The sequence below is a fragment of the Rhineura floridana genome, chromosome 10, assembly GCF_030035675.1.
Source record: "Rhineura floridana isolate rRhiFlo1 chromosome 10, rRhiFlo1.hap2, whole genome shotgun sequence".
In the NCBI taxonomy this organism is placed as follows: domain Eukaryota; kingdom Metazoa; phylum Chordata; class Lepidosauria; order Squamata; family Rhineuridae; genus Rhineura; species Rhineura floridana.
This window is the reverse complement of record NC_084489.1, coordinates 239,656-259,233: the sequence shown is the minus strand read 5'-3', so window position 1 is coordinate 259,233 and position 19,578 is coordinate 239,656. Positions and strand designations below refer to the sequence as shown.

Here is a 19,578-nt window from a genome sequence, read left to right as displayed (position 1 = left end):
TTCCTGCAGAAGAAGGGAAAGGTGCTGTTCCAGTGGAGGAGGGCATGGAGGCCATCTGTCCAGTTTGTCTACCCATCCATTTCTTGTTGTTTTCTTTGATCTGTGGTGGTGAATATGGGTTTCCTGCATGTCTCTATGCTTCAGAGACAGCTTCTATGGGCATGCCTGGCTTCTTTGCTGAGCACAGGACTGATTATCTGGGCATGTTGATGATGCCCCCTCCTCTGTTCCCCTCACAGGCACTGTCTTTGTCGCTGGCCCAGAAACCCTTGTGAGCACGGTGACTGGGTTCCCTTCAGCTGCCTTGCTGGATTCCCTGGGCATCCCCAGGAACATGCACCAGTGCGGCCTCCCATGTCCACTCCACTCTGGGTGACCTTGCCCCAACTGAGATGCCTCCACTGCTGCTGTTGGAGGCAGAAGCTGAGTGACCAGCATTGTTTGTGGAGGAGTTACCATTGGAGATACTTCTGGTGGGGCCTTCTACTCATTGCAGTGTTTGTGGGGTGGTTCTGTGGTGGTGAAGGGGGGGTTGTGGTGTCATGTCTGATGCTGAGCAGTGACAAGGGTGCCATGATGCCACCTGTAGAGAAGGCTGTGAACCCAGTCAGTCATCTCCCACCTGCCGGGTTTATGGGATGAGGGAGCGAGAAGTGTATGAGGGAATTGTCGTCTGTCCACAGGTGCATGGGTGTGATATCTGCCATTGCTCTGTGCTGCTGAGTATCTTTCCAGTGTTTGCAATAAAGTCTTATTTTTGCATTGACCTTTTTGTAGTGGTGTGCTTCATTGGCATAATGAGTACATGGGGCAGCATGGGGGACTGTGGTCATGGTGTGCTTGGACTGCTGGTGTTTGTTTATGGTGTCCTGGAGTATGTACGTTTTGTGAGTGTGTTGATACTTGGCCAAGTGTGTGTTGAACAGGGCAAGTGACTACTGGATGGTGTGTTCAAAATGGCTGGTAGCAGCAATGCTTTGAATACTGTGGGCCTATATTTGGGGCTTCCATTGAGCTCTTGAGGGTTTATCTGGCAGCAGTCCCTCCCAGCTACTGCTGAATGGAATTTGAAGGCAACGATTTTTGTGCTGGTGGATCACAAAATATTTTTTTGCAAGATGGTGTACTCAACTACAAGCTGAAACTAAATGCCTTTTTCTGTATAATTAATATTTCTTATTTAAACGTAGAAAGCACACAGCTTTATTTAACTCTGCAATTGTATAAAATGTGTTTTTCATCTCTTGTAAAAATTATTTAAATATTTTCTATTGTATCTTTCTGTCTTAATACAGACATGGCATTTCTCAAAATTTCTTCATCACAACTTAACTACAAAAGTTAAAAATGCTTCTGAATGTGAGATCCAGGTTAATTTAGCTGGTAGTCTCAGTGCTGAGGTCATTTCGTGTGTAAGAGTGGAGATTGATGCTCATGATAGCTCTACTAATAGCAGGTGCTTTCCCCTCATTCTCTGTGAGCACTCCACATTTATAAGTCATGAGTTGTTTGAATTATTTGTCATGACTAGAAGCTGCAACTTCTCATCACCACTCAACCCACATGCGTACGATTTGCAATGGTGAGTCTATTGGCAGCTTCTGCTTGTAATGAACCACTTAGATGATCTATTCACTGCAAGCATGAACAGAAGAAAAAGCAGCTGCCGTACGCTGAATATCAACCTAAACCGCAAAGATTGTATGACTTGATACTTCTGTGGCTTATCGAACCCATACTGTTAGGGGTGGTAGTCTCCTGCCACTAATGGACCCAGTGCCCTAGAGAGGGGTGTGCCCTGCAGTGCTGGAGGCATTCAAAGGGCAGCTGGATAGCCACCTGTTGAGTATGTTTTAAGTTGGATTTCTGCCTTGAGCAGGGGATTGGCCTTACAGGCCCCTTCCAACTCTACTATTCTATGATCATTTGAAATCCCAAGCTGAAAAAATGGCATTGTAATAATGGAAATAAGTGCCAGGAACTACAGTAGCCCAATTCAGACATACACTTCTTTGCATGGGTTGCATTTATAAACAGGCCCTTAGTCTCAGAATGAGTGGCATACATGGATATCAGCCACTTAGCAGGGGTGACTGTGTTTGATCTTATATCCAGGTTCTGTTCCTTGCAGGGATAATCATGGGTCAGACCGGAAAGAAGTCTGAAAAAGGACCAATTTGCTGGAGGAAGCGTGTAAAATCAGAATATATGCGACTTAGGCAGCTCAAGAGATTCAGACGGGCAGATGAAGTAAAGGTAACTAAGACACCTAATCCCAGTAATAAGGTATTAAGAAGATTCTTATTCAGTATGAATTTGTTGTAATACTATGGTTTTGTAGTAAAATACTGTGTTTTGCTTTTGACTTTCACCCCATATTGGTTCTGATGCAAGGCCATAAGCAATAATAGCAATAAGTTGAGACTGCCTTCAGCAATTGCTCATGCTGTGATTTATGGAGCTGTGATGGTGACATGACTCTGGAATGCTCTCCCCAGGGACACGTTATCATTGCTGACATTAAAAAAATTGTTTACACCAGGTGAAGACATTTTTATTTGCCTGGGTAGTTTCAATTGTTTTTATGGCCCCTGTTTTGCTTAATAGTTTTGTATTTTTATTGCTTCTCAATTTTATTATTGTTTGAAGGGTATTGTGTTGTGTTAGTATTATAATATATTTTTGTTGTTGTACAATGCCCTGGAATCCATTTGTGTGAAAGGCAGTCTAGACGTTTTTAAATAAATAAATAGCTGTTTCCTATTCCATATTCTTCTCTTGTAGAAAGAGTCATGTATTAGCATTAGAATAAGTTTTGCGTGTATATGCAAAGTGCATAATATCTACTAGCCTCAGCATAGAATTTTTTGGGGGTGTGACAGAATGGCTGCAATCCAATGAAACCAGTGGGATCTCTGACTCTGAACAATGAATTTGAAAATTACTGCTTTAAGTTCCCTCCGTTTCAAAAGCAGTCTGCGGAGTGGCATGTAAGACTGCTGTTAGACAACCATAGTCTCAGAGGGAATCTTGGGTGCCTGGAATTAATATGATGCTTTGGATCCCAGCTAGTATGCTCAGACTCAAATTATAAGTGCCATGTAATTGTGGAAAACTGAAAGAACTGCTGATAAAGTTGCTTTTGAAATCATGTATACAGAAGAAGATGTTAAACACAAATTTAAGAATGTTCTAAAAGTGACAGTCTATTAAAACATCCGCCTGAAGAGAACATGTGAAATGTTTTCATCTTTTAAAACTGTTTATCATTTGGAAATGACTACTTTATCTAAATTATTTTGTTGAGTTTGGATCAGCTGCTTTGGAATATTAACTGTGTCCACATTATAGAGCACCTGAGATTATCTCCATATAGTGTTTCACATTGTGCAGGATCAATAGGGCTTCTGCATGTACACAGGAACTTTTCAGAACCTCTTTCCTATACCAGCAGTCTCCCCTCCTCCCCCATCGCTCCTAGAAGTTAGGGAACGTGGAGTGGCATTTGGCACAGTGCAAGAGATTACCGTCAGAAGTGAAATTCATGAACGTTCCAGTGCTCTAGGTGTAAATATGTGGTTCTTTAGTTCTTGGTCAATATCTTACTATAATAACCCTGATAGTAAGGGTTACCCACATATTGCAAAAGGAGTGTGCTGAGAGATGGTAACCCAAAGCAGCCTGGAGAGATTGCTGGCTCATCAGTTATGCTCTTAAGCTCAACACTACACTAGTTCAGTATTCTACACATCTCCCAATATCTGCTCTGGTTTTGCTGCCTGTAGTATTGACATAATGAATTATGATAGTGCATTACATGCAGGGCTGTGGAGTCGGTACACCAAACCTTCGACTCCGACTCCACCCAAAATTGCTTCAGACTCCACGACTCCGACTCCGCAGCCCTGATTACATGGGCGTAGTTCTTAGCGCATACTATACTAACTTCTTATATGATGCTTAGCAAGTCTTGTGACTGAGCACTTATAAGGTAGTAGAATTCCTAGATTTGTTTACCTATTATTTTGTCAGATGCAGTGAAAATACTCTATCTCTTTTTGAAAAAAGATGTGTCTGCAAATTGTCACAGAACAGTTCTTATGTATTGTTGTTTTGTGGACCACGGGAGCCTGTAGGATGAAAACAGTAGAACACACTGTATACCATTTATCCTTATCTGATCTGTACATTTGTTATAAACTCCAGTGTGTTGGAGTTCAGCATTTTGTTACTATTTGCTTTTGAATAAGTTGTTAATATGTTTTCTTTCATTTCTTGTTTGGGGACCACCTGAAAATATGTTTTGGACCACAATTTAAGAACTATGAAATACCCTTGCCTACTAAAACTTGAACATGTGTGTATGAATTATAGCAAGTTTGTTTAGATGTCTATAGTGCAGTCATAGGAAGCTGCCTTCTACTGAGCGAGACCATTGAGCCATCTTACTCAGTATTGTCTACATTGACTGGCAACATCTCTCCAGGGTTTCAGGCAGGAGTCTTTCACAGCCTGACCTGGAGATGAACCTGGGACCTTCTGACTGCAGAGCATGTCATCTACTGCTGAGTTACAGTAAAGTGAGTCTTACAGTTTGGTTTAACTCTTCAGCATTTCAGATTGGAGACATGCCCAGCCCTACTTGGAGATGCTGTGGCTTGAATCTGAGCCCTTCTGCTTGTAAAGCAGATGTTCTACCATTGAGCTACATCCCTCCCCTTCCAATAGTTAGATGGGTATTGTTTTTAGATACCCAAATAACTGTATAAAAGTTTGTGGGTTCTCAGTTCTTAAAACATTATTTTATTTTCAGAGCATGTTTAATTCTAATCGTCAGAAGATACAAGAAAGAACAGAAATATTAAATCAAGAATGGAAACAACGCCGGATACAACCTGTACACATCATGACTTCTGTGAGCTCATTGCGTGGGACCAGGGAGGTTGGTTAACATGATGTGTTGTAGAAATCCAGTTGCAAACAAGTCTTTGTTTTACTGGAGGAGTGTTGGTTGGCATTTTCTTGCAAAATAACAATACATGATACTCTTTGTTTATGGTTAGAACAGTCCATATTAGAAGTATCCATCCCTGAAAGTCAAGAGGCTTGTTTAATTGAAGTGTGGAAGGGAGGAGCTGGGTTCCATACTCTTAAAGTGGTCTTTGTTTTCTGATCAGCAATAATAATTCCCATCTGGCAGTCCGTCTTGGGTGTGTGAGACGTGTTTTGATAGTAACCTATTTCTTGACTAGATAAAAATTGAAGTGCCTTATGAAACTGGTAATAAGCACAGGTTTATTGGCATAAACAACTGACACTGGGGGGAGGGGGCTCCTGAGCATAACCTGTGTTCCCACGCCTTATGCACATTGGCAACCTCTTCCCATGCAAACAGAGATGAGGGAACCTTATGCTCTCTATCATGAATAGCAACAAAGGCTTTGAGAAAGCCCCCTCTTTATATATCCTGGCTCCTGGCTTGGTATGCATGCCAAGAAATAGGCAAACATCAGTGGACAATTGAGGTGAATAAGCAGAGTAGGAGGGAGAAATCTCTGAAGGAGCTTTGGTTCTTCCTAGATTATTTTATTTATTTGTTTGTTTGTTTGTTAGTTTGTTTGTATACTGCCCCATAGCCGAAGCTCTCTGGGCGGTTTACAGTAACTAAAAACATTAAAAACAAATATACAAATTTAAAACACATCTTTTAAAAACAATTTAAAACACAATTTAAAACACAATTTAAAAAATTTAAAACAATTAAAAAACATATGCTATCTCTTTGCTCATCCCCTGGTTCACACAAGAGTGAGTCAGTCAGTAGAATCAGTGTTGCTGGTCCTTCAGCATTTGCTCACTTGACAATACAGCTTCTGTTCAAAACTAGTTGCCGGTCAAGGGACTGGTCTTTCCTTCTCTGTCATAATAAACAAATTATTTGTTTTGTGTTCTCTCTGTGTTGTGCCCGTGTTCCCTCTGTTTAAAGGAAACAGGAAGGCAGCCTCCTGACTTTATGGGGTACTATTTCAGGTGCTCATTTTAGAAAACTAGATAGCCTTTCAATTTCAATTGTGTGCGGGAAGGATGGGATGATAGACTTACCAGCCTGTGTTTCACAGAGCAACTTGAACAGCAAGTCTTGCAAGCTACAAATAAGAAATTTTTACTCGCATTGTATCATCTTTCTCTCCATATAAGATAAATTTTCCTTGGTTGGACGCAATCCACCCAAATTATCCTAGTATGCTTGGACATTTGTTAGAATGTAGGTATAGAAGTGGTACGCAATACATAAGGAACAATCTTATTGGAGTAGTAGTAATGAAAGCAAACATCTGTAAGCATTCTTAAATGTTAACATTTCTTATTGAATTAAAACTGTTGAAAATCCCTTGAAAATCCAAACCTTTATTTGTCAAATCAGGTTTTTGCTGCTGTTTGAAAACAATGTACTACTACTAGTGTAATTTTATTTCTTCTTTTAGTGTTCTGTCACTAGTGACTTAGATTTTCCAAAACAAGTAATCCCCCTCAAGACTCTGAATGCTGTTGCCTCAGTGCCTATAATGTACTCTTGGTCTCCCCTGCAGCAAAATTTTATGGTAAGTGAAATATGGACATTAAGCCAACTGAAATGGAAACCAGCAAAAGAGTGTGCTTTGCAGGACATAGTAGTAGCTGAATAATAGTTGATCCTGTATTTTCAGTGAGGTGTGACCTCACAATGCCACCATGCCCATTAATAGATTTAAATGGTTCAACAATCTTCATTGTGTGTCAGAATTAATGCCTGATGAGAATAAAATTAAAATAATTGTATGTACAAATATTAGATTTTGAAGAAAGTATCTGAATTAATTTATCTTTTGACTAAAGGCATGATGCCATAATTCTTCATGAATAAAAAAATCTGGAGATTTCTTTATGAGGAAAGACAGAATTTACACCAAACGTATAAGAAATAATTGTAGAAAATGCTAGCTACTGGATGTTTTTATGATCTTCTGAACCTGTCTGATTCATAAAATGAATTTTTATTTCATAAAGATCATTCAGCATCTAATAAACAGAGTAGTAAAGAATAAATAGTTAAAGTAGAAGGATTGTATCAAGCAGTTTTGCTCAGCTGACAGCAGGGTTTCAGTCAGCAGAAGGGGGAGGGAAGCAATTTTTGGTGGTTAAGAACATAAGAGCCTGCTGGATCAGGCCAGTGGCCCCTCTAGTCCAACATCTTTTTCTCACAGTGGTCAACCAGGTGCCCATGGGAAGCCCACATGCAGGACCTGAGTGCAAGACCACTCTCCCCTCCTTTGGCTGCTGCCAATTGGTTTTCAGACTCATACTCACTCTGACTATGATGGCAGAGCACAGCCATCATGGCTAGTAGCCATAGTTAGCCTTATCCTCCATGACTTTGTCTAATCCTCTTTTAAAGCCATCCAAGTTGGTGGCCATCACTGCTTCTTGTGAAAGCAAATTCCATAGTTTCACTATGCGCTGTGTGAAGAAGTACTTTCTTTTGTCTTCCCTGAATCTTGGAAGATTCAGCGTCATTGAATGTCCACGAGTTCTAGTGTTATGAGAGAGGGAGAAACACTCTTCTGTATCCACGTTTTGCATACCATGCATAATTTCATACACTTCTATCATATCATCTCTAACTCACCTTTTCTTTAAACTAAAAAGCCCCAAACGCTGCAACCTTTCCTCATAGGGGAGGCACTCCATACCCTTATTCATTTTGGTTGTCCTTTTCCGAACTTTTCCCAACTTTACAATATCCTTTTTGAGGTGAGGCGACCAGAACTGTACACAGTATTCCAAATGTGGCTGCATCATAGATTCAGACATTATGATATCAGCAGTTTTATTTTCACTATCTTTCCTAATGATCCTTAGCATGGAATTTGCTTTTTTCACAGCTGCTGCACATTGGGTCTACATCTTCATCAAACTATCCACAATGATCTCAAGATCTCATTCCTGGTCAGTCACTGCCAGTTCAGGCCCCATGAGTGTATATGTGAAATTAAGAATTTTTTGTTCCAATATGTATCACTTTACACTTGCTTACATTGAATTTCATTTGCCATTTTACCACCCATTCACTCAGTTTAGAGAGGTCCTTTTGGAGCTGTTAGCAATCCCTTTTTAACAACCTTAACTATTTAGTATCATCAGCAAACTTGGTCACCTCTCTCTCACCCCTTACTCTAGATGGTTTATGAAGAAGTTAAAATGCGCAGGTCCCAGTACCAATCCTTGTGGAATTACACTTCCTACAGCCCTTCATTGGGAGAACTGTCCATTTATTCTTGTTCTCTGCTTTCTGTCAATTCGTGAGCCACAAGAGGATCTCTCTTATTCCATGAGTGCTAAGCTTACTCAGGAGTCTTTGGTGAGGAACCTTGTCGAAAGCTTTTTAAAAGTACTCTATGTCCACTGGATCACCTCTGTCTATATGCTTGCTGACACTCCTAAAGAATTCTAATAGGTTAGTGAGGCAGGGTAGGGGAAAAGCTGATTTAAGTATGAAAAAGTTTGAAATGGCAGAGGTCATATAAACATTGGCAAATTAAAGGAAACACAAGGGACTTAGATTGTAGATTAAAAGGAGATATGGATGGGCCCTAGATGACGGGTGACATTCGCAACCTTTGCATCAAGCAGGCAATTAACTCTCTGGTTTGTACACCCATCTCACACCTAACTATTTTATGTTCCTAATAATTGAATCACCCACTACAAGGATCCCTCCACCCCACGGAGAAGCATCCTCGGCATGAGAGCATAGCTGCTCGTTACCCAAGGAATGAGTCTCTTCTAAGAGATCATTTCCCTCTTCCTCGGATAGATGCTCTCCTACCTTGAAGCCCTCATTCTCTATGATAGCAGGAGAGCTATCATCCTTGGAGTGGGACACATCTATAATGTCCCTGAAGGCCTTATCCACGAAGTGCTCTGCCCATCTCAGCCTCTCCAGGTCAGCCATCTTGGCCCCAAGGAAAATGAACCTGTTCCTGGAGAGCCAGGAGGTCATTGCACTGAGGGCACACCCATGACTTCTAAAGCCTCCACACCCCTGCTGGCTTCCTACCTGCATAATTATTTTTGTAATTTATTGAGTTAATTTATTGAAAGCTAAGGTTTTGTTAAAGTCAAGAGACAGACAGGCAGAGTGGTGTGCCCTGGTCTCTTCATCCTGCTGCCAAACTTGCTGTACTGCTTAACTTACCTTGACACTTTGTCAGCTGAGGGCTCCCTCTAGCTCACGGAGCAGGCTCCTTCACTAGGGTGTTCTAAGTTTATGTGTGTGGCTGGTTCCTCTAGCTACTGCTGCCAGCCAATGAATTTAAGGGGTGTAAATCTCTGCTCTTAGTCAGTTTAGCCCCTGGTGTTGGGGAATGTGCCAGTGGAGTGGATTAAGTAAGGCTGATGGCTCAACAATCAACTGGGGGTTAACTCGGCTTTTCTTCCCTCTTCTCCCTGCAGACATCCTAACTCTGCTCTGGAGGATTTGCGAAGTAGGGAGGGGAGGCTGTAGGGGGGAGGGAAAATCACTGAAAATAGCTCCCCTACCTGTTCTGCTGATGGAAGACTGTCACCTGAACAACACTGCTGCAGTACGACTCTGAATAATTAAGAGTAATATTTTTTAATCTTATAATTAAGAGGCAAGCTCTTAAAGCATGGGAAAATACACTGTCCTGGAAATTTTAATTCCAATATTTGATAAATACAGACCATTTTCAGTGAGGCTGTTGTCCTGTGAGTTTTGCTTAGCCTTTGAATAATACACCAGTTTTGTTTGTAAGGCAGTTTCCCAGATTTTTTTCAACCATTCTGTAAAGTTAGCTGATTCTGGTAATTTTCAGCATTGTGTGGTACATAGCCTGGCTACAAGTTCCAGAGCTAACTGTTCTGTATCTGCTTTTATTGGTAGCTGGTAGCCTGTAATCTGTTGAATTTTAACAGTCGTCATTTTTTAGTTTTCTATATTGGGGCATGTCCAGGACACATGTATAAAATTTGCTTTTGGAACCCAGCATCGCGAACATCGATTTAATACTGTGATAAATTTTGCTCAACTTCTTTAGAGTAAGATGTCATTGCTTAATGATTTTTAAAATAAATAAATAAATTTGTGTTTATTAAAGCTGAGGGAATGTTGTTGAATATACACAATTATTCTGGGTCTTGTATTGGCAGCTTTAGATAATTATTCCATTACTTGCAAGACATTTGGGTTTGTGCTAATAGTTTGTATTCAGGTAGTAAAGCATATATTTTTCTACTCAGTTTCTGGCTTTTGTGATTCGTTGCCCAAGTCTCAAATGATGACTTAGCCTGAAGATAGATAGCCATATTTAGTTACAAGTTGGTCCAATTTGCATGTTGCATTAAACCACAATAAAATATGGTTAACACAAAGAAGCAGGGCGCTTGTGCATGCTGCTCAAAAGTTACCAGTTTGCTTTTCCCCTTGCTGTGCTGGGGAAGAAAAAAACAAGAGTCTGGCTTTGTGTTTGTTTCCCCCAATCAAACTGTGATTGGAACCAAGGCTAACACAATCTGGATGTGCTTCCCCTTTTACTACCTATCAGAACTCTGATAAACAAAACTTTGCTTTGAGTTCAGATGGGGCAGAACATGGTTGGGAACGAATTTGAGCAGCCTTTCATCAGCCCTGTGATTGGTTGTCATAATTGGGGCTTTAAAAGCTATTGGGGGAAAAGCAGGACATCTATGTCCCACTGGACTTGGGACCCATATTCCTGCCCATATGTTTGTTATCTGTTGATGCCCTCTTTATACCCTTGCTGTATGAAGTGAGGTGGTTGGTGGTCAGAGGTCATTTTTGGTGTTTGTGCTCCACCACTATAACACTTTCCCTTGGGGGTTCACTTCGGATCTGTGGCAAGTGAAAACTTCAAGGCAGTGGCAGGAAACCTCTGGCCGGTAGGCCTAATTAGGCCTGCTAGGCCATTTCAGTCAAGCAATGGCCACCTGCTGTCATATATGACACCAGGTGCGGGGCAGGTAAAGATGTGGCAAGGATGCCAAAATTGGGGTTTGCAAGCATTGTTGATATGCTGACAGTTGACACAGAGCTGATCGTCAGTGCTTACAAAGCACTGTGCCTTTGTTTTTGTAGGCCAAAGCAAACAGATCACTTGATATCAGGTGATTGACAAAAGGGTGACCCTGCTCCCCGTCAAAGTTGGTCCATAGGTGGAGGGAGCAAATAATGATCTGGCCCACCAGCTGGATCCAGTCTCCCATCCGACCTTAAAGAGGGATTTAAAAAGAGTCTCTAGGCTTAGTTTTTATTAGCTTCTAATTGTACCATTCTGCTTTTATAATTTTATCTATGCACTGGCCTGGAAAAACGATAATGAAGAGCAATAGGAAATGTGTAAATAAATGGTCACAGTTACCATGTGGGTTGAACAGCTTGCATTGTAAACTGTTGTTTTCAGTGCAGTAGGTAAAACTGATTTATAGAACACTAACAAGTTTTTATTTTTGGTTTAGAAGAAATAAGCAAAATGCATCCCTCTCCCCTTCTCTATTCATATAGAGAAAACTTATTTGAATAAAATTCAAAAATAGTACAGTTAAAGAATATCTTAACCGATGTTTTCAGCAACGGTATTTCTTAATACAGGGTTGGGCAGACTTCATCCATTTGAGATCTACTTTCCTTTATTTCTTTTTGTTAGAACCTTGATTTAGAATTAAAGAATTCTAAGTCCAGAAATTTGTTTTGAGTATAGGAACTTAATTGAGCTCACAGTCCTTCCACACAAAATCCACTCTTCATTACATTAAGCTAACTGTATAACTTTAGGGCATTGTACAATTGAAAGTCAGAAATACTTTCTGATCTAATTGCCCAGAGATCTGTCAGTAGATACCAATCTATCTTCTGCCCACACATCCCTTAATAGATTGGCTTTTAAAAGCATCAGTAATATTGATTTTACATACATTTATATACATATGTACACACACATTATACAGCCATGAGAGTGGCTGTATACTATAGCCCCATACTCTGACCTTCACCTTCTGCAGTTCACAGTTTAAAAAATGCCTGGCTGGTTTTTAATTAATTTAAGAAATTTAACATTAATGTGAATGATAACTGTGGGCATGCTCTGTAAGAACCAAGTGTCAGTGTTCTAAAAGCCAGACACCCACCTGCTTGGCTTGCCTAATCAGGGCCACAACCCCACCAGACCTTTATTTCACTTTAGACAGTCATGGCTTCCCCCAAAGAATCCTGGAAAGTATCGTTTGTGAAGGGTGCTGAGAGTTGTTGTTGATTGTTGTTACATGCCTTCAAGTCAATTATGACTTACGGTGACCCTATGAATCAGCAATCTCCAATAGCATCTGTCATAAACCACCCTGTTCAGATTTTGTAAGCTCAGGTCTGTGGCTTCCTTTATGGAATCAACCCATCTCTTGTTTGGTCTTCCTTTTTTTCTACTCCCTTCTGTTTTTCCCAGCATTATTATCTTTTCTAGTGAATCATGTCTTCTCTTTATGTGTCCAAAGTATGATAGCCTCAGTTTCATCATTTTAGCTTCTAATGGTAGTTCTGGTTTAATTTGTTCTTACACCCAATTATTTGTCTTTTTCGCAGTCCATGGTATGCTCTCCTCCAACACCACATTTCAATTGAGTTGATTTTTCTCTTATCCACTTCTTTCACTGTCCAACTTTCACATCCATACATAAAGATTAGGAATACCATGGTCTGAATGATCCTGACTTTAGTGTTCAGTGATGCATCTTTGCATTTGAGGACCTTTTCTAGTTCTCTCACAGCTGTCCTCCCCAGTCCTAACCTTCTTAGGAGACTCCTATTTCCCTGACAGACCTCCAGTGGCCAGAGTGGTTTAACAGTCAGCCCCTCTTCTGGGGACTGTAGCTGTGTGAGGGGAATAGGGTGGCTCCTAGCAACTCTCAGCACCCTTCACTAACTACACTTCCCATGATTCTTTGGGGGAAGCCATGACTGTCTAAAGTGAAGTAAAGGTCTGGTGTAGATGTGGCCAGGGATAGCTTTGGTTTAAATTTGGGTGGGAGACTACATGTGCCTGCTGTAGAATTAAAAGGTGGGGGAAATCCTAAAAAACAATGATTCTGTTCACAATGTTTTCCTTTTAGAAAGGAAAGGTGCATTCCCTCTGTCCAATGGCCACCCACCCAATATCCTCCCCCTCTCTCCTCCTTTCCCTTCTCCTAGGTCAGTTTCATCTATCCTAAGCATGATTGTACAGGGGTAAATCGCACTGAACTCAAAAAGCATGCAAATGAAACCTGCTCTCACTTCCCTCTTCTGTCCCTTCCTCCTCCCTCCTCCTCGATGGTCAGTTTTACCTATCCTAAGCATGATTGCATGGGAGTAAATCCCACTGAACTCAGTAAGCATGCACATGATCAGACTTGCCTTTCCCCTTCCCCTCTTCCGTCCTCCCTTCTTCCTCCCCTCCCATCTTCCTTCTTCCTCCTCCCCTGCCCACTCCAGCCCTTTCTCCCTCCCCCCCCATGGTTAGTTTTATCTATCCTAAACATGATTGTATGGGAGTAAATCCTACTGAACTCATTAAGCATGCAAATAATCAAACCTCCTCCACTCCCTCCTCCCACTCCCTCCTCCTCCGCTCCCCCTGCACTTCCTCCTCCTCCCCTCTCTATTCCTCCATGGTCAGTTTCACCTATCCTAAACATGATTGTAGGGGAGTAAATCCCATTGAACTCAATAAACATGCAAATGATCAATCCATTCTCAGCAAACTTGCACAGGATCCCATTTCTTACCTCCCGGGGTAAAAAGCAGAGAAATTCACTAATAGGAAAAAAATATTACTGTTTAAGAACATACGTATAGCCCACAGATATTTCTATCAAACTTTGAAAAAACAGGGAAATTGGGCAGCTATAGTGAATGCACCAGGGGAGCAGGAGACTTCACCTCCTCTCTGAGATACTGTACTACCCTACAAATTTGTCAAAATGCAAACACAGTTTGGGTTGGTCTTTCACACTCCAATCCACTTCCTGAGTAGCTTAAAAGAATTTGGTAACACCTGCTATTGGCCCAAATAACAGAAACAAGACATGTGCTGTGCTGATCTTGTTTTAGCAGGGAGAAAGCAACTAAATAGCATTCAGTGGCTAAAACAGTATTTGCAGATTCATAGAGGCCATTGAGTCCAACCCCCTGCTCAATGCAGAAATCCAACTTAAAGCATATGGATGTCCAGCTGCCTCGTGAATGCCTCCAGTGTTGGAGAGGCCATCACCTCTCTAGGTAATCGGTCTAACAATTAGGAGGTTTTTCCTGATGTTCAGCTGAAATTTGGCTTCCTGTAACGTTACTATCTTTTCGGTGTCAGGTAAAAACCTTCCTCTTCTCCCAGGCATTTTAACATTTTAACATTTAATATATAATTATTTTAATATTTAACATCTTAACCAGTTTAATACTTTTTTAACAGTTAATATTTTAGTATTGAGTTTTGTACTCGTCTATGTGTTTAATTATGTTTTGGTTTTGGTATATTTTTTCTGCATTTTTAGTTGTTTAATAATGTTTTAATTGTATTGGATGTTTACATGTTGTGAACCGCCCAGAGAGCTTCGGCTATGGGGCGGTATAAAAATCTAATAAATAAATAAATGTAAAATAAATAAATAAATAAATAAATAAATAAATAAATAAAAACAGTTGATATCATTCAGATAGTCACTTTAAATATGTCTGATTGCCTTTGCAATTTTAGTGAAGTTTCCTTTAGGAAATCATTTTCTTTCGCTTCTGTTTCTGTGAATATGTGAAGTACAGCAGCACTTTGCAAAATTTACACTAAAAAACCTCCAAAAATAATTGTAGAATAATGACACTGACTATTCTGCAGAATAGTCTCCAGTGGACATCAGGATAAAACAGTGGGAGGTGAAATATATTCTAGCAAAATGCTAGGTGTGCTCTATGTTTTTAATTGACCGTGTCCACCTTGCCTTAAATGAAGTGGTTTAAACATAGCAGGCTGAAAACATGCATCCTCTTTTTTCCAGTAGCTGGAATCATTGCTGAAGTAGCAACATATTGTAATCTGTCTGATTTTACATCAAAGTGTAGTTTCAGATTCAACTGTTAATGCACCCAAAATAGAAATAGAACATAACCTCCAATTTCTTCATATGACATTGACCAATAAAAAGGCTTTGAAATTAATAAAAATAAATTTGACACAGATTTCTAGGATGAATAATGACAGAAATTAAATATTGTAGATTAGATTCTCTGGAGAAACATTAGTAACACAGGAAAGAAGCAAAGTAAGAACACCAACAAACATACAAAAATATAATTATCTTTGGAGATGGCAGGTGTTTCCACCACTCACCATATGCTTAGAGGCACATGTTACCAAATTCTTCCAAGCTACACAGCAAGTGGATTGAACTGTGAGAGACCAACCCAAGTTGTGTTTGCATTTTGACCAATTTGTAGGGCAGTACAGTATCTCAGAGAGGAGGTCAGGTGTCCTGCTTCCCTGGTGCATTCACTATAGCTGCCTAATTTCCCTGCTTGTTAAAGTTTGATAGAAATATCTGTGGACTGTAGGTATGTTCTTAAACTTCAAGTTTTTTTGCCTATTAGTGAATTAAATACAGAAGGTTCACACTTGCCAACAGCCCCTCACTAGTGCACAGGGGCACACTCACACAGACTGATGAGCTGCTGTCTCTCAAGGTGTCTGCAATTTGTGTGTCTCTGGCAGTTTGGGAAATTTCCCATTGTGGTGTAGAAATTTTTGTGGTTCTGCATGCATGTTCTGCCTGTGTGTTCTGCCTGACCACAGCCTGTACAGTGTTCTTTATATCCACCTGGGAGTTTTGTGGGGCCACCAAGCACAACCTGCACTGTAGTTTAGTCTGTAAAACAGTTCACTGCAGTAAATGCTCATTGCAGAGTAATTGCTACTTCCAGCCTAAAGGACCATTTAGACCATTGCCCATACAGAATCAAGCATGATAACTGACTGCTCCTTTCATTTCAATCAAAAAACACATTCATGCATACCAAGGAATGTCCAGGTGTTTTGCTGATTTTGTTTTGAATTAATGGGGCATCCCTTGCAGAAGAGAGTAGCAAGTGTAGATGAGATGTCCTTCTTAGGAGACCTTGCTGTATATACATACATATAGTGGGGGAGGGGGAGGGGATTTTGATTTAGTATCACTGTCATTAAGATTTCAGTGGAATAGTTGCTTTTGATGAGTAAGCTGTTGGTTGCTTTGTTATTTGGTTTTGGGAAGAAGGGCGGGATAAAAATTTAATTAATAGTAGTAGTGATACATACTATGCCAGTGATAGAAAAGTGTGATCAAAATACTTAACAAATGTGTGCTTGGGGAGAGATACTTCTTTGCTTTGTCACCCATCTTGCCTGATGTTTAGGTAGAGGATGAGACAGTTTTACATAACATTCCTTATATGGGCGATGAAGTGCTTGACCAGGATGGAACATTTATTGAAGAACTAATAAAAAACTACGATGGAAAGGTACATGGAGACAGAGGTGAGTTATGCTGGTATATGTTTGTGAGTTTTTGCCACGGATGAGCAGCATGATTTGCCTGTGCTGAGTGTAACTATCTGAAAAGCATAGAAAGGCACAATTATTTTGCTTCATGCAGAATGGGAAGCACATGATTTAATTCAATAATTATGGTTTTGGAAACAAATATCAGTTCTCCTATTTAAAAACAAGAATGAGAAGTGATCTTTAATTCTGGAAATGTAATTATTGTACTAAATCACATGCTTCCCATTCTGCATGAAGTAAAATAATTGTGCTCGTTGGCTTTTCAGATAATTAGCTCTACTTGCAGATTACAGAAATATATATATAGTTTTCTTCTGATGCCCTCTTGGTGTTACTTGTTCTTCATGGTCTCTGTGCAATCTCACTTATGGTTTCTGTGCAGAGTTCATTCTGGAAGCTTCTAAAGCCAGACAAGAATTTTGAGAAGTGCCTCACCTCCATAAGCATACTTCTCCCATCTTCCCACTTTTGACCACCACAACAGTAGTCTGTTCAGAAAGCTGTTCTTGGCTAGAAAGTTTTCTGAGAAGAAGAAAAAACTGAGCTACTCATTCTGTTTTTCAGATTTTATTCTGTTTTGTCGAATAAACATCAAACTAATGGGCAGAACTGGTACTGCCTCTGCTTAGGGGAGCCTCACAAAGTGAACATCGACCAATACTTTTACCTACTTTGATAGGAAGAACAGGATCTAATGTCTGAGGGTGTTGCAGGTCACTGATGAAGTAAGACCGGCCATATCTGGGATCTGCTCAATGCTGATTCCATCATCAGCCATTTTTTTAGCTGAGGTGCCTGCTTGTAATATTGGCTTCTGGAGAAGTGGGTTTCTCTTTTGAGGCTCTTGCTGTTTTGACAAATCCTGGTGGACTATCTACTGTTTTGCCAGTGATTACCCTGGAATAGGTGGCAGAGGACATCTGGCCATATGTGGATGGCTAAATCACTTTATGACCCCGGCTATATGAGAGCCAGTGTTTGATGTAGTTCACACAGTTACGTCTGTGTCTGCTGTTATATTTATGTTCCCTACCCTGTTTCTGGTGGTGAAGAACTCATGGGTGAAATTTTCCTCAGTACTTTCCAAATCAAAAAGTATTGAGAACCTAGCACATAGATAAACTATGGAATTCGCTCCCACAGGAGGCAGTGATGGCTGGCTTTAAAAGAGGATTAGACAAATTCATGAAGGGTAAGGCTATCATTGGCTTGCTAGCCTTGATGGCTGTGCTCTGCCACCATAGTCAGAGGTAGTATACTTCTGAAAACCAGTTGCCAGAAGCCACAGGAGGGGAGAGTGCTCTTGCATTCAGGTCTTGCTTGTGGGCTTCCCATGGGTATCTGGTTGACCACTTTGGGAACAGGATGCTGGACTAGATGGGTGAGTGGCCTGATCCAGCAGGCTCTTCTTATGTTCTTAAACTGTACCAGATACAAGACAATTAACACCTTATGCTAAATTCTGTTACTGATGAGGTCATCCACACTGTTAAGTCTACTGTGCGGGTACATACTGCCCTGACTGATGATGGTTGGAAGCAGGGCCAGCCCTATAATTAGGCAGAGTGAGGGAATAGCCTTAAGCAGTAGATGATGGGGCAGCATTCTCCTTTGGTGGAGGACAGAGTTCTGTGTCCTGCACCCCCTAAATTAGGCTTCTGCTCCAGGGTGCTTTGCCATTGCCAGTATTGGCATAAGAGTTAACTGCCAGCCCAGGCAGCCTATATGTGGAACGGTAGGCCTCATCTTATTCTTTGGCTTGGGCAGTGAAATGTCTTGGGCAGCCCTGTTTGGAGGCTGAATGCCACTGATAGGAATATATAATCTATGGCTTTGTTTTCAGTTGTTCCTCTGGGAGAAAGAGGTCTCATTATTCATTCAGCCTCCTGGTGAAAAATATGAGATGGCTGCAGTTTTACACCACACCGCCTGCTGCTTTGTTAAGTGGTGGCTTCTGTGGTTGCTATGGCTCTCCAGCCCATGGCCATTTCACAGTATATCAAAACTCCATTGAGGACTGTGATGTTCCTATATTAATGTATATATGGTAAGTGTTGGTTGTTTAGAAGATACATGGTAAGTGGAGTGAAAGAGAATGGGCAGTAGAATGCTAGATGATTGGCTGAGTGTTTAAAATGGCTGAACGTATAAAAGGAAGAGTGAGAGTGGAATCTGGGGGGAGAAGAGAAAGAGTGGGTTGCTTGGTGGGGTTTGAGAGAGTTGTTTGCCAGGAGAGAGTGGAGAAGGAGGGGGGTGGAGTTCGGATTAGTATTGAGTAAAACCATATGCTTATGTGCCTTAAGAAGAAATCTTGTTAATCTTGTTAGCTTTGTTATCTTTAATAAATACTTAATTTGGTTTACCAAAGGCCTGATCCTTGGCTGGGGTTTCACAGACCAGAAGGGAGGGTAAGGTAATGACCAAGGCTGAAGGGGAACTGTAACAAATGGTGGCAGCGGTGAAGAGAATAACAATACCAGTATTCAGAGTCTTTGGGAATACTAGTATTAGGACGTGACTGGTGGTTGCCTAGCAGGGGGATCTGTTGAGATCTGTGCTAGAGCGGGGAGAGAAAAAATAAAATAAAGGACAGTCCGGACTGGTGGAGTCCCTGGTGGTGCCTAGAGACAGGCAGTAACCACAAGCAGGTAGGAACCTGACAGGGAGAGCCAGGGAAGGGCATCACAAGGACATTCTGTTTGATGGAAAAGATTTGTTCAGTGAGGAAACAAATACTACATTGGACCAGGAAAAGTCTACTTTGTTTCATTCTGCTTGTTGATGTTGGTTATATTTTGGTTATACATTGCCTTGCTCACCAGCTCAAGCGTCCTGTTAGATATATTGTATCACCAATAAACCTTCTTAGGGGCCAAGGTTGTTGGGCAAACTTCTTCTCATGTTGCCTTTGACTGGCCCCTTGGGCCAGGATCTCTTGGGACCTTGC

General features: G+C 40.9%; 1 protein-coding gene across 10 annotated transcripts in view; it reads left to right on the top strand.

Annotated features, from left to right (window-relative positions):
• Positions 1-19,578, top strand: part of EZH2 (enhancer of zeste 2 polycomb repressive complex 2 subunit) — a 131,668-nt gene that overhangs the window by 35,440 nt on the left and 76,650 nt on the right. For 4 of the 10 annotated variants that reach the window (XM_061587485.1, XM_061587484.1, XM_061587483.1 and 1 more), the window contains exons 2-5: positions 2,132-2,286; positions 4,814-4,942; positions 6,486-6,602; positions 16,484-16,604. In XM_061587485.1, coding sequence (XP_061443469.1) covers positions 2,140-2,286; positions 4,814-4,942; positions 6,486-6,602; positions 16,484-16,604 — 514 coding nt within the window. In that variant the 5' untranslated portion in view covers positions 2,132-2,139. Of the gene's footprint in view, positions 1-2,115; positions 2,287-4,522; positions 4,581-4,813; positions 4,943-6,485; positions 6,603-16,483; positions 16,605-19,578 lie in introns of those variants that run through there. The other 6 variants (XM_061587493.1, XM_061587490.1, XM_061587486.1 and 3 more) reach the window with 5 other exon arrangements.